This window comes from Canis lupus, chromosome 5 (genome assembly GCF_003254725.2).
Source record: "Canis lupus dingo isolate Sandy chromosome 5, ASM325472v2, whole genome shotgun sequence".
Classification (NCBI taxonomy): Eukaryota; Metazoa; Chordata; class Mammalia; order Carnivora; family Canidae; genus Canis; species Canis lupus.
The window spans coordinates 36786961-36799094 of NC_064247.1; the positions used below are offsets into that span (position 1 = coordinate 36786961).

Here is a 12134-nt window from a genome sequence, read left to right on the forward strand (position 1 = left end):
CCGTCCTGCCCGCCGGGATGGGGGGGCCTCGCACCCACCCCCCGCGCCCCCCACGCTCCCCGCGCGCGCCCGTCCTGCCCGCCGGGATGGGGTGGGGGGCTCTCACCCATCCCGCGCGCCCCCGGCGCCCCCTGCGCCCCCCGCGCTTCCCCCGCGCCCTCCCTTCCTGCCCGCCGGCATAGGGTGGGGGGCCTGGCATCCACCCGCCTCCCTCCCCGCGCACCCCTCGCTCCCCGCGCTCGCGTCCGTCCTGCCCGCCGGGATGCGGGGCTCTCACCCACCCCGCGCGCCCCCCGCGCCCCTCGCGCTCCCCCGCGCGCTCCCGTCCTGCCCGCCGGGATGCGGTGGGGGGCCTCGCACCCACCCCGCGCCCCCCCCCCGCGCCGCCCACCCGCGGGGACCCCGCTCCCGCCGCTCCCCCGGCGGCCCGGGCCCCGCTCGCCGCCCCTGATTGGCTGAGCTGCTGTCAGTAGTAAAAAAGTATCAGATGGCAAACTTGGGCCCTTCATAAAGGCGCGGTGGCGATCCTCGGCGCTCGCTGGCAGCCTATGACATCAGCCGGGCACGCCTGGGATGCCGCCGCGGCCGGGCGGCCTCGGAGCAGGAGGAGGGTCCCGCCCGCTGGGAGTCAGTTAGCCCCGCGCAGCGAGGGGGGAGCCGCCGGCTCTGCGGGGACGCGGGGTCCTCGGTCCTCCTGCCCCGGGCGCTCCCGGAGAGCTGGATGAGTTCTGGGTCGTTAGCTGCGCTCAGCGGGGCTCCCGGGAGCCCGATCCCGGTGGAAGACAGGGGGCGTCTGGCCAAGGGACCAGCGGCTCGCTGAGCCTCAACATGACACTCCTGGGGTCTCAGCACTCTTTGCTGATTAGGAGCAAATTCAGATCAGGTAGGGCTAAGGCACTTAGCAAATCCTTGCTGACTTTCCTCCTCCGCACCTCGCCACCCTGGACTGCTTTCCAACCAGCGTCTCGGAGCCGGCGCTTGGCTCCTGCCACTTGGTCCTCCCAGAGCACATTTTCGAAAGTGAAGACTTTTATTTGACTTTGGGGTTGGGAGGAGGAGGGGGTGGGGGACTTTGATGTCTTCCGTGGTCGATGCTTTGAGTTGCCGGATGCGATTTGTTGTTGTTGTTGTTGTTTGGTTGATTTGTGAAAAGGCAAATTCTTTTATTTCATCCCCCACCCGCACCCCATATCTGTGAATAGAAATTTTGGAAGGGTACCTCTGAAAGGGCCAACTTTGAAAATGAACAAATAAGGGATTTCGAGTTTGAGAGCTACATAATATCAGTTGTAACCGCTGAGAAGATGAACCTGATGCTGTGTATTAATAGATACAGGGTCACTTAAAATGTAGCTAATCCAAACAAATGTATTTCCCAAAAAAGTCACTTGGGGGAAGTAAAAATAGCAAATTTGGAGCACACCAAGTATTTAGGATGACATCACTGTAGAAAAAAAAAAAGTCCAGTGCCACAAATATTTTTTCCCAAACCATCTGATATTTATAAATGGAGAATTTCCCCCCAAATTTCTGTGTTAGTGGCGCACAGAGAAACTTCTCAGAGAGGTCGCCGGGTGAAGGTGAGTGGAAGGGACAGCCGGGAAGTGCAGCGGCTCCCCACCAAGGGTTGGTTTAGGCGCCCACAGAAGGTACCAGCGTGTGGGTCTCCCCATTTAGACAGGGAGACACTCGCCGCCTTAAGCTCTTGATCTCAGTAGCACAGTGTGTAATACTGGTTTTATAAAAGTGGTGGCAAACCACTCAATAAATGGCAAAATTTCTACCCAGAAGGTGGATTACATTCCTACCCGAACACTCCCTGTAACAGGTGTTAGCAGGATGCGGGCCTCGTTTAGGATGTTCTCAAAGCTCTTGTAAATGGGACCACTCGGTGTTACTTTCACCTGAGATTCATGTTTCAAAAATGAGAAGCATGGGTGTGGAGAGTGAGGGTGGTCTGCGACCTCCTTGGGCGCTTCTGGCTTTTAGATGTCCGTGGGGTCCACTGGAGGTTTCCTAAGGCTCTACGCTGTTGCAGGGAGATGACCCTTCTGGAGCTTCTGTGGCTGGTTGGTCATCTCTTAATGAGCTAGAGACTCTGCCGCTTTGTAATTTGGTCAAAACCGCAAGGCAACACTGCCACCTTTCTGAGGAAGAGAGGATACGGATTTGTTTTGCGGAAAGCCACTGCTCATTTCAGTTGCACCCTTGGCAGTTTTTTTGGGTAGGGGAGGGGCTGGTTTGCCTCTAAAAGGATTTGAAGTACTTGATAGTAAAATCGCAAAACCGACTTATGGAACTAATCAAGGCATCCTGCCTTGGGGGGGAAAGTGCAGAGGAAAAGGAAGACCGTGTTTTCCCTGTTCCTAATTCCTGTCTGTGGGTCAGTGGAGTCCTGGTGTCTCCTAGGTAGACACCCTGGAGCTTCAGAGAAGTCCAGTTGCCAACTTGCTTTCTCTTTTTTCTTTTTCTTTTTTTTTTTTTCCTGAGCTTGGACAGGCTTTTGTGTCACAGGAAGAGTAGCTTCAGGAAAACATGAGATATCCATGCAGATAGGAACATGCTTAACCCTCCACCTTTTGATAATCGGCCAAACTGGGGTCTGGAGGTGGACAAAGTGCTTTGGTCATTGGAGATGCAAGGGGTTGATAATCTGCACAAGCAGAAAAGCGAGCAGCATGTGCGGCTAAGTAATGCAGTGTTGCAGACCTCGATGATTCTTCCTGGATATAATTGCAAGTCTAGCTGCACCACCTCAGACCTTGGCTAGACGGCCTGCTTGCTAGCAAGAGGGCCTGCCTCTTCCCAAGCAAACTCCATTTATTTTGTGGCTAACCGTGGGCAGGGAAGCCTCTTCTGTTTTGATTTGTGTTCCTGGCTTTTTTCTTTTCTTTCGTGAGCTACTCATAATGTAAATTCACTAAACTCTCCTGCCAGTGTTTGCTTTGATGATAAACCCTGGTGTTACTTATTTAATTAAAATTATTTCAAAAAATAAATGGGACTAAGCCACAGCAAGGCAAATTATTTCAAAAATAAATGCAAGTAAGTTGTTCTCTGATCTCAGCAAGGCACCCCATACTGTAGGGCCTTTTTAAAAGTGAGCAGATGACCATTTTGATTCTGAAATTGGTGTGTATGGCAGCGACGTCCAACCGGCTTTCTGTAAACCGTGCTCGAGTGACCTTGGTATTAAGGATAAAATCCTGCTACAGGAGCAGCAAAGTGGGAAATTTTACATGTGTTAATATATTTAACGTTATAAACTCCTCTTATTTGAGAGGCTGTTGTGGGGTTACATGGTTGAGTGTGTGAATCCTGAGCCAAGCTCAGGATTGGATTTTTTTTTTTTTTTTTTTTTTTTTTTGCAGGTGCCTCTACTTTCGAGCTGTATAAACTTGACCTTGGATAGATTTCATAATTCCCTCTGCCGTGGTTTACTTCACCCAAATAACGGTGATAGGGTTGTTGTGACGGTTGACTGTGATACCACAAGCAGGGCATTTTAAAAATGCCTGGTACTTGGTAAGCCCTCGAAAAATATTGTTCTGACAGTGTGACCCTAGGGGGGTCACTTCCTCCCTCTGAGTCTTGGTTCCTTAACATTGTGTCAGGTTTGGACTAGGTGATCTCGCAGACCCTTTCATAACATTTTGTGGTTTTATGAAAGCACACAAAGACTGGGAACAAACAAAATTGTGATAGGGGCTATGTAGCTGTTGGACATAAATGGTGGTAGACTTTTCATACAAGTGCAATAAGTAATATTCCTTTGAGACTGATCATATTTTTACCTTCTTAAAAAATTCTCGCTTGTTTTGTCAAGATCTCTAACCAGTATCACTGTCAGTGGTTTCCCTCAATACCATAATCCTCGTGGCAACAAAACTCCGACTCTAATATATGGATATAGACACACATGCAAACACACACCATGCACCAAGGATCAAAAGGAGAGGGCGAGGGCCATTCATAGATTTCCCTTCAAAAGAACTGCTTATTTCTTTTGCTTTTTGTCTCCTCTTCTGATTCAAACACTCCACGCAAAGGCAGACTCTGGTATCCACCGTGATCCTGCCTCCTTCCCCTGCACAAATTTAGGGCCATCAGATTTAATAAGTAAAAAAAAAAAAAAAAAAAAAACACAGGATGCCCAGTTAAATTTGAATTTCAGGTAAACAAGGATTAATTTTTTAACCTATTGCAAAATTAGGGGCATACTGTTACCTGAAATCCAAACCGAACTAGTCCTTCTGTGTTTTTTCCGGCAAACCCTGCCTTCAATCCAAGCCGCCTTGACCAGCACTCTCTGCCACCCCCTCCAATATCCCATCAAGCTCTCGAGACTCTGGGTGCCCAAAGGCTCCTCAAAATGCAAAACTTGCATTTTAGGCATGAAAGAGGAGACTTGAAATGAAATGAGAGGTGTCAAGAGTATGAATGCTGCGTCACCTGGGGTAGAGCCAGCATGTAGGTTGAGGAAAAACATGGGAGCATCTCTTCGGGCTTTCTGGGGAGGCAGAGGGCGAGAAGCTCAGCAGACCAGCTGGCTGGTGCTCAGGTGCAGGGGCTCCCAGACTGGGGGCTGCAGCTGAAAGAAGCCAAGGCACATGCAAAGCAGGTGCTAGAGAAGTAGTGGCTGACTCTGTTTGGTTGAATCTGCAATCGTTTCCATCTCTAAGACTTGAGGTGTTGGTTTTTCCCCCAAAATGAATGGCCGAAAAGTTGAAGACTGTTAGCTTCGTAAAACCATTACCACGATATTTTCAGACTGTTGCATTCTCAGGGATCTGGGCATACAGTAGGTGTTCAATACGTATTTCTCGAATGGATAAATGAATAATCCGCACCTGTCATCTTCATAATTAACACGATGTTCTAAGATAATTGTTCATGTGCTCACATGCTGCCTCAGTATTTCACTCAAGGCCACTTTTCCAGATGAAGCCTACTGGAGCACAAATATCTTACCCATTCCTCGATTCCACCTTGCTATTGAAATGACCAGTTGGTTTATTTTTAAAATTTGGGGAAAACTTATCCTATCGGGAACTTTCAGGAATTTCTACTGGTTGAAGCAGAATGAAAGGAAGCTAAGGGCTAATTCTCACTCTGGGTGTCTGTGAAAACTTCTCCTAGCTGAACTAATTCTTTCTTTGCCACTAATTCCTTACTCAGCAGCAGTGGCATCCACCTCCTGTGGCTGCTGTAGCAAATTACCACAAAGTTAGCGGCCTGAAGCGATGCACCTTTATTGTCTTGTGGTTATGGAGGTCAGAAGTCTGAGAAGGGTCTCCCTGGGCTAAAATCCTGGTGGTATCAGGCCTGTGTTCCTTTTGCAGACCCTACAAAAGAATCAGTTATCTTGGTTTTTAGATGCTAGAGGCACTGGCATTCCTTGGTTCATGATCCCTTCAAGAGACAACGGTGGAGCATCTTCAAATCTCTAACTTGCACATGTAAGGAATCTTGTGATTCCATTAGGCTCATTTAGGATAACCTCCTTATTTTAAGGTCAGCTGATTAGCAACCCGAATTATATCCCCAGTGTCATGTGTCTTACTAGTCCGAATGGCCTGCTACAACATATCCTAGACTAGGGGGCCGAGGCAACAGGAATTTATTTCCTCACAGTTCTGGAAGCTGGAAGTCCGAGTTGCTCTCCTCCCAGCTTGCAGATGACCACCTCCTCTCTGTGTCCTCACATGGCACAGAGAGGAAAAGAAAGAGGGGAGACATAGGGAGGGTGAACTCTCTGGTTCTCTTGTTCACAAGGGTGCTCATCCCTTTAGGGGAGGCCCACCCTCATGACCTCATATAAACCTAATATTTCCCAAAGGAAATACCATGGCATTGGGGTTTAGGGCTTCAACATATGGATTTGGAAAGGGAGGAGCAGGACACAATTCAGTCTATAAGACCATGGGAGGTAACCTTCTCATAGTTCCCAGAGATGAGGACATGGACATCTTGGGGGGCGGGGGCGTTCTAATATGTTATTCCCACCTCCTTAACCCCACAATCCCTCTGTTGTGCAGACTTTGTTCTGCAGAATTTTTCCCTTAATCTGGATTACATGGCCATAATCCTAATGCCCCCCAACCACCACCACCACGATGGTCCACAGAAGACTGATGCTACACGACATCGACGTTTACATGGCAGGACATTTTTAACAGTGAGGCGGAGGATGCTGAAAAGCCACACCAGATCTTTAGCCTCAGGATTTCTGGAACACTTTACTAGTTCTGATGTAGGTTGTGGACTTTTAAAAAGTAGTGATTCTCCAATATGTTTCACCTTTATTCACACAGCATCTCATGGGGAAGGTTTAGCTGGATAAATGTGTTATGGAAAATTCTGCTCTGGACAGAGAAGCTCACAGTTTCCAACTGTGAATGCTTTAATGGGGTGAATTTCTGTATGTAGGTTCCTGGCAGACCCTTCCCCACCCCAGGTAAGCACTTACTTTGATGGTTCTCCTTCCTGGCTGCTTGCTTAGGTGCCAGCTCACCCTTTCACTCTTTCAATCTGTTTTGTTTTTGTTTTCATATTTTATTTATTTACTCATGAGAGACACAGAGAGAGGGGCAGAGACACCGGCAGAGGGAGAAGCAGGCTCCCTGCAAGGAGCCCGATGCAGGACTCAATCCCAGGACCCGGGGATCACGCCCTGAGCGGAAGGCAGACGCTTAACTGCTGAGCCACCCAGGCGTCCGTGTTGTTAATTGGTATCAGGCATGAGTGCTCCCCACCCCAGGGATAATCTCTGTAGGATTGGAACCCTGTCCTCAAGAAGCTGACCTGGAAAATACTGTATGTGAGTTACATATTCATTCATTCATTCATTCATTCATTCATTCGACAGCTATGTCCAAACAGGTTTCCCTTGCAGTAGATGTTACGAGAAGCTAGGGGGCTGAGTATACAGTTGGGGAGTAAGAAAGAAACCTTCCCCATCCTCACATGGAACCTTAGAGCAGACCTGCTAATGTTCTGTGCATGGTTCCAGCAAAACTGTGCCTTCTGAAGTCCACATGAGAACACAATTAGCTGGACCTTAAAGGGCGAATGCATTTTCATTCCTAAATGGGAATTTAAAATCTTTTTTCTTTTTTCTTTTTTTTTCAAAGCAAAAGGAACATTCAGGGTCTGGCTCAGGCCACCTGCTTGAGACCATCATTGTTCCCTCCTGTCTAGGTGTGTGGGGTTTACTCCTGTCCCAGATGCCCTTCCCTTACCATCTTCATTACTGGGGCAAGAGCCCCCTACCACCCACCTGCCTTCTTTTTATCCATAGCTCTTATCAGTGATCAGTTATATTAAACATTTGACTTAGTTACTTGTTTGTTTTTTGTCCTTCACGCAGGCCAGGATTTTTGTTGATTAGTTTGTTTTCCCTGCTTTATTCCCTAGCATGTCAAATCATAATTGGCATAAAAAAGACACCATTAAATATGTGTTGCAAACATATTTTATTCTTTCCCTGAAGACTACTCAGAAGCAATAAAAGTAAACAATCTGTGTGGGTTTTTTAAGAAGATTTTATTTATTTAAGAGAGAAAGGGAGAGCACAATCAAGGGGAAGGGCAGAGGGAGAAGCAGACTCCTCGCTGATGAGCAGGGAGCCCAATCTGGGCCTCAGTCCCAAGACCCCAGGATCATGACCTGAGTCAAAGGCAGATGCTTATCTGACTGAGCCGCCTAGGTGCCCCAATAATCTGGTTTTATGTATTTTTAGGCATAGATGTTGTGTATTAAAACTAGAACAGCAAGGGTAGAAAAGACTATAAATACAAAATTCAGAAAAGTAGTTCCTCTGGAGCAAGGAAACAGTAGTTAAGGAGGTCAGGAGGTAGGATGTAGCCTAGGCTAGGGAAGGAGGTAGGTAAGGAGGTAGGTAAGGGTGTAGCCTAGGCTAGGGAAACCATTGCTGGTGTTTTTAATCAGGTTAGGCAGTGGGTGTCTGCGTGTTTATTAAGCAAATTAATTGAACAGTGTTCACTCAGGGCTCAATGATATGTGGCAATGCAACATGAATCGAGGATTATAATGAGTCCAGTTTCGTGTGCCTGGAGGGCTTTAAAGAAATTAAGTTTTTCAAGACCAGAAAGAGTAGCGTTCATCTTTTCTCTGCTATAGTATGTGTCAGGCACAATCAGGAAGACTTTGTCAGGTTGGATTGAACCAGATTGAATGGATTCTAATCTAGTTGAATCCAGTCGGAGAGTAACAGATGGACAGGCCAGACCTAGAGGTGCTCAGCTTCAGGGTTCGACTTTTATATACTTCAGAAAAGCCAGACATGAATAGAAGATGCTAGAGCACAAAGTGGTCTCTCATCGCCTTTTTTCCATGTTATTAGCAAGAACTCACTGGCCATCTAGCAGATGGTGACCCACTATCATGCATCTCTGCCCAGATCCGGAAGGAGGAGCCAGCAGGTGCATTTCACAGGGGTCTGCCTTCCTGGGCTCACTCATGCTCTCCCATGGGCAGGGCCATGGGCGGAGCCCGTCACATTCCCGCCGATGACCTTGGGAAAGTCAGCCCTGCTCACTTGGCTTTTGTTTCCATCCTGATAAAATGATTCATGCCATTTGTAAGGGAAAGACCTTTGTAGAATCATTGACGGTTTCTTTTTATGGAAAGAAGTCCCCATCCCCATATGGGAAGGGACAGCTTGACGCAGTGGCGTGCGAATTGCACAAGAGAGAAACATGGAGTAGTTCAAAGCCTTTGATGGACATAAATAGGACTTAAAAAACAACAAAAGCAATTAGCCAAGTAATAGTTTTACAGCAGTGCTGTTCTAGGACTTAGATTTTCAACTTTATCATTAGGTAGCATTTGTTTTTAATGAGTAATGTGCACTAATTTATATTCTGATGTCACCTAGAATAAGTAGTAAGTCAAACTTACCCAGTTTTAGATTTTATTCCTAGATAAACTGAGGATCTCCAAGTGCTGTTAAAATGTGCCTTTTAGGGGGATGCCTGGGTGGCTCAGCAGTTGAGCACCTGCATTCAGCCCAGGGCATGATCCTGGAGTCCCGGGATCGAGTCCCACGTTGGGCTCCCTGCATGAAGCCTGCTTTTCCCTCTGCCTGTGTCTCTGCCTCTCGATCTCTCTCTCTCTCTCTCTCTCATGAATAAATACATAAAATCCTTTTTAAAAATCTTTTTAAAATGTGCCCTTTATTCCCAGAAATCTAGAATAGATAAGGCAATTCCTGACTGTATTTATTTTAAATTTTATTCATTTACTCATGAGAGACACAGAGAGAGAGAGAGGCAGAGACACAGGCAGAGAGAGAAGCAGGATCCCTGCAGGAAGCCCGATGCAGGACTCGATCCCAGGACCCCAGGATCATGACCTGACCTGAAGGCAGATGCTCAACCACTGAGCCACCCAGGTGCCTGGCTTTATTTATCTATTTTACTGGGCCTAGGTCAATGCCCTCTGGAGCCACTGAAAACAGAATAATTTCTTTCTTTTCTCCTCTTAGTCAAGGGAAGATAAATTTTTTCATTTCCCCATAGATGCTATTGAAGCATGTAGTTTAATCATGTCAGTCACCCTAATTGACAATTGTTGTATTCAGCCATCTTAGATGAGCCCCCTGAGATTAAAGAAGCAGTAGAATGCTAGCAGTAGAAATACTGATTTGCGCTACTGTGACATTGTAAAATGTATATAATGGCTTCCCTCCTGTGTGGAAACTTAGCCATCACTCCATATGTGTAGCAATAAAGAGGAGATCTACAACCTTTCAGATACTTAGGACATCTTGCCTAGCGCCCCTGGTCTGGTTGCCCAATTGATCTACCATCTAAGTGAGATTTCTGTCCTCAGTCTACATCTCTTTCTTCTCAGCCCCTTAAGTGGTACAAAGTCATCAATTCTTTCTTGAGAAACAAAGTCAAATAGTCCCAGATGCAGAGAAATGACTGGAATATCTCCCATAGCTTTCTGCCCTCCCTGTGTCTGGGAACACTCTTCCTTCTGGAAGTCATTCGGGTTTGTTCTCCTCAGGACTGGCTGGGCTGGTTCCTCTGTCCGAGGTTCCACATGGGACTTTATTGGTACTCAAGCTCCAGAAGGGGCAGGAAGGCTCCAAACCAGGCCAGATCCAGAAAATGTTACTCAACATTAATTGAACGATCATGTCAATACTTTAAAAGTTTTTACTATTTTGGGTTTCCTTCCTGTCCTTGTCCAGATGTGTAAAGATTTTTATAAAGTTACAGGGTGTATACATAGGTTGATAGTGTTTTTGCCCATGAGCCTATTATCCTAAATCGTTTTCTGAGCTGCTGTGCTCGTAGCACATTCTTATTTAGAAGACTGTATCAAAGTCTATCAAGTGAGTACATAGTAATCTGCTAAACCTTTTCCTTTTCGGTTGGAAAATGAAGCCTCATTATTTTTATATTACAAACAACATTATAAAAATCTTAATGCACATAGTCTTTTATTCCCCAGGATTGTTTTCTAGGATACTCATTGTTTAGAGTAAATATCCAAGTGTGGGAATAATGGTTATGAATCTCTAAGATCCACTTTGGTAGCTAATATTTCTGGAGCACCCACGATGTACCAAGCTTAACCCTAGTCTAATTGCCATATGCCAGTGAATGCTTGCCCCTGTAATAGAACTGGCTCAGAGTCAGCTTGGCGACTGATGTTCTGGAAGCTTTTCATACCTTTTCAGTCAAGAATAAAAAGGATAAGGAGCCACAGTTACCTGATACCTTTGGAAATGTCTGTGTGACCTGCTCTTTGGGGATCACCTGTTACCAGATAGGACTGATGTTTCATCAGGGAGAAGCACAGAGGGCTAGGGGTTAATGGAGCACTTTTATGATCTCATTTAATCCTTAGGGAATGTTGTCAGACACCTATAGATGGAGAAGTGGAGGCTCAAAGATGTTAAGCAACTGGTTCAGAGTACTGTAACCAATAAGCTGTTGAGGCTACATCTGATCAGGTTGGTGCCAGGATGACCATAGCTATTACAACCTAAAAGCTCCCTCCTTCTACTCCAACCCCCCACCCCCGACTCCAACATATATGTCCACTGGCCAAGTGGATTTAAAATACTTCATTCTGGGGATCCCTGGGTGGTGCAGCGGTTTATCGCCTGCCTTTGGCCCAGGGCGCGATCCTGGAGACCCGGGATCGAGTCCCACGTCGGGCTCCCGGTGCATGGAGCCTGCTTCTCCCTCTGCCTGTGTCTCTGCCTCTCTCTCTCTCTCTCTGTGTGACTATCATAAATAAATAAAAATTAAAAAAAAATACTTCATTCTGGATGACAACACCAGACATATACCCAATTACCATTCTTATCCTTGATTTCCTAAACAGTGATTTATCAAGAGACCTGTTTCTAGTATGAATTAATCTATAAATTATACACATCATTCTCCTGGAATTTTAGGACTTTCGATGAAAGCTATTTAAATCTCAGTTTGAGAATAAAAGTTCAAGAAATTTTTGAAAACCAATAGTAACAAGAATAGGCTTGCCCTAAGACACTAAATATAGCTTAAAAAAGAAATATCCAGTACCAGAGAGTATGTTGGTTGCCAGGGGCTGGAGGGTGGGAGACATAGGGAGGCTTATAACTTTCAGTTATAAGATGAATAAAGTCTATGGATCTAATGTATAATATGGTGACTGCAGTTGATAACATTGTATGTATAACTGAAATTTGCTAAGAGCCTAGAACTTAAGTGTTGTCACCAAAGAAACAAACAAATGTAAATATCTGAGATAAAAGCCCTGTTAATTAATTCAGTGGTGGGTTTCCTTCCACAACGTCTAATAGCAAACCATCATGTTGTGCACTCTTATAATTTTATCGATTATACCTCAATAAAATGAAGGAGAAAAAAGCAACGCATACCCATGTAGTAATTAGTATTAGGAGTAAAACATACTATCAGTGGATCACAGTTGTGTGTGTGTGTAACGTATACATGTATGTATGAATTTACTCTCTATTAAATTCCAATAATAACGGTGTCTACTCAAATTAGCAATAAAATATGTGATGAAAGAGTGTTGGGAAAATTGACATCCTTTTGGAAGTAAATTAATTCAGCTATTTTATAAAACATCTTAAAAACTCC

General features: G+C 45.8%; 1 protein-coding gene across 9 annotated transcripts in view; it reads left to right on the forward strand.

Annotated features, from left to right (window-relative positions):
- The first annotated feature begins 499 nt into the window (after positions 1-499).
- Positions 500-12134, forward strand: part of MYOCD (myocardin) — a 100998-nt gene continuing 89363 nt past the window's right edge. For 5 of the 9 annotated variants that reach the window (XM_025428349.3, XM_025428340.3, XM_025428341.3 and 2 more), the window contains exon 1: positions 501-883. Coding sequence is in view for 4 of the 9 variants with exons in the window: in XM_025428340.3 (XP_025284125.1) it covers positions 829-883 (55 nt within the window). In the remaining 5 variants the exon portion in view is untranslated. Of the gene's footprint in view, positions 884-3371; positions 3526-12134 lie in introns of all 9 variants that reach the window. The other 4 variants (XM_025428350.3, XM_025428347.3, XM_035716846.2 and 1 more) reach the window with 2 other exon arrangements.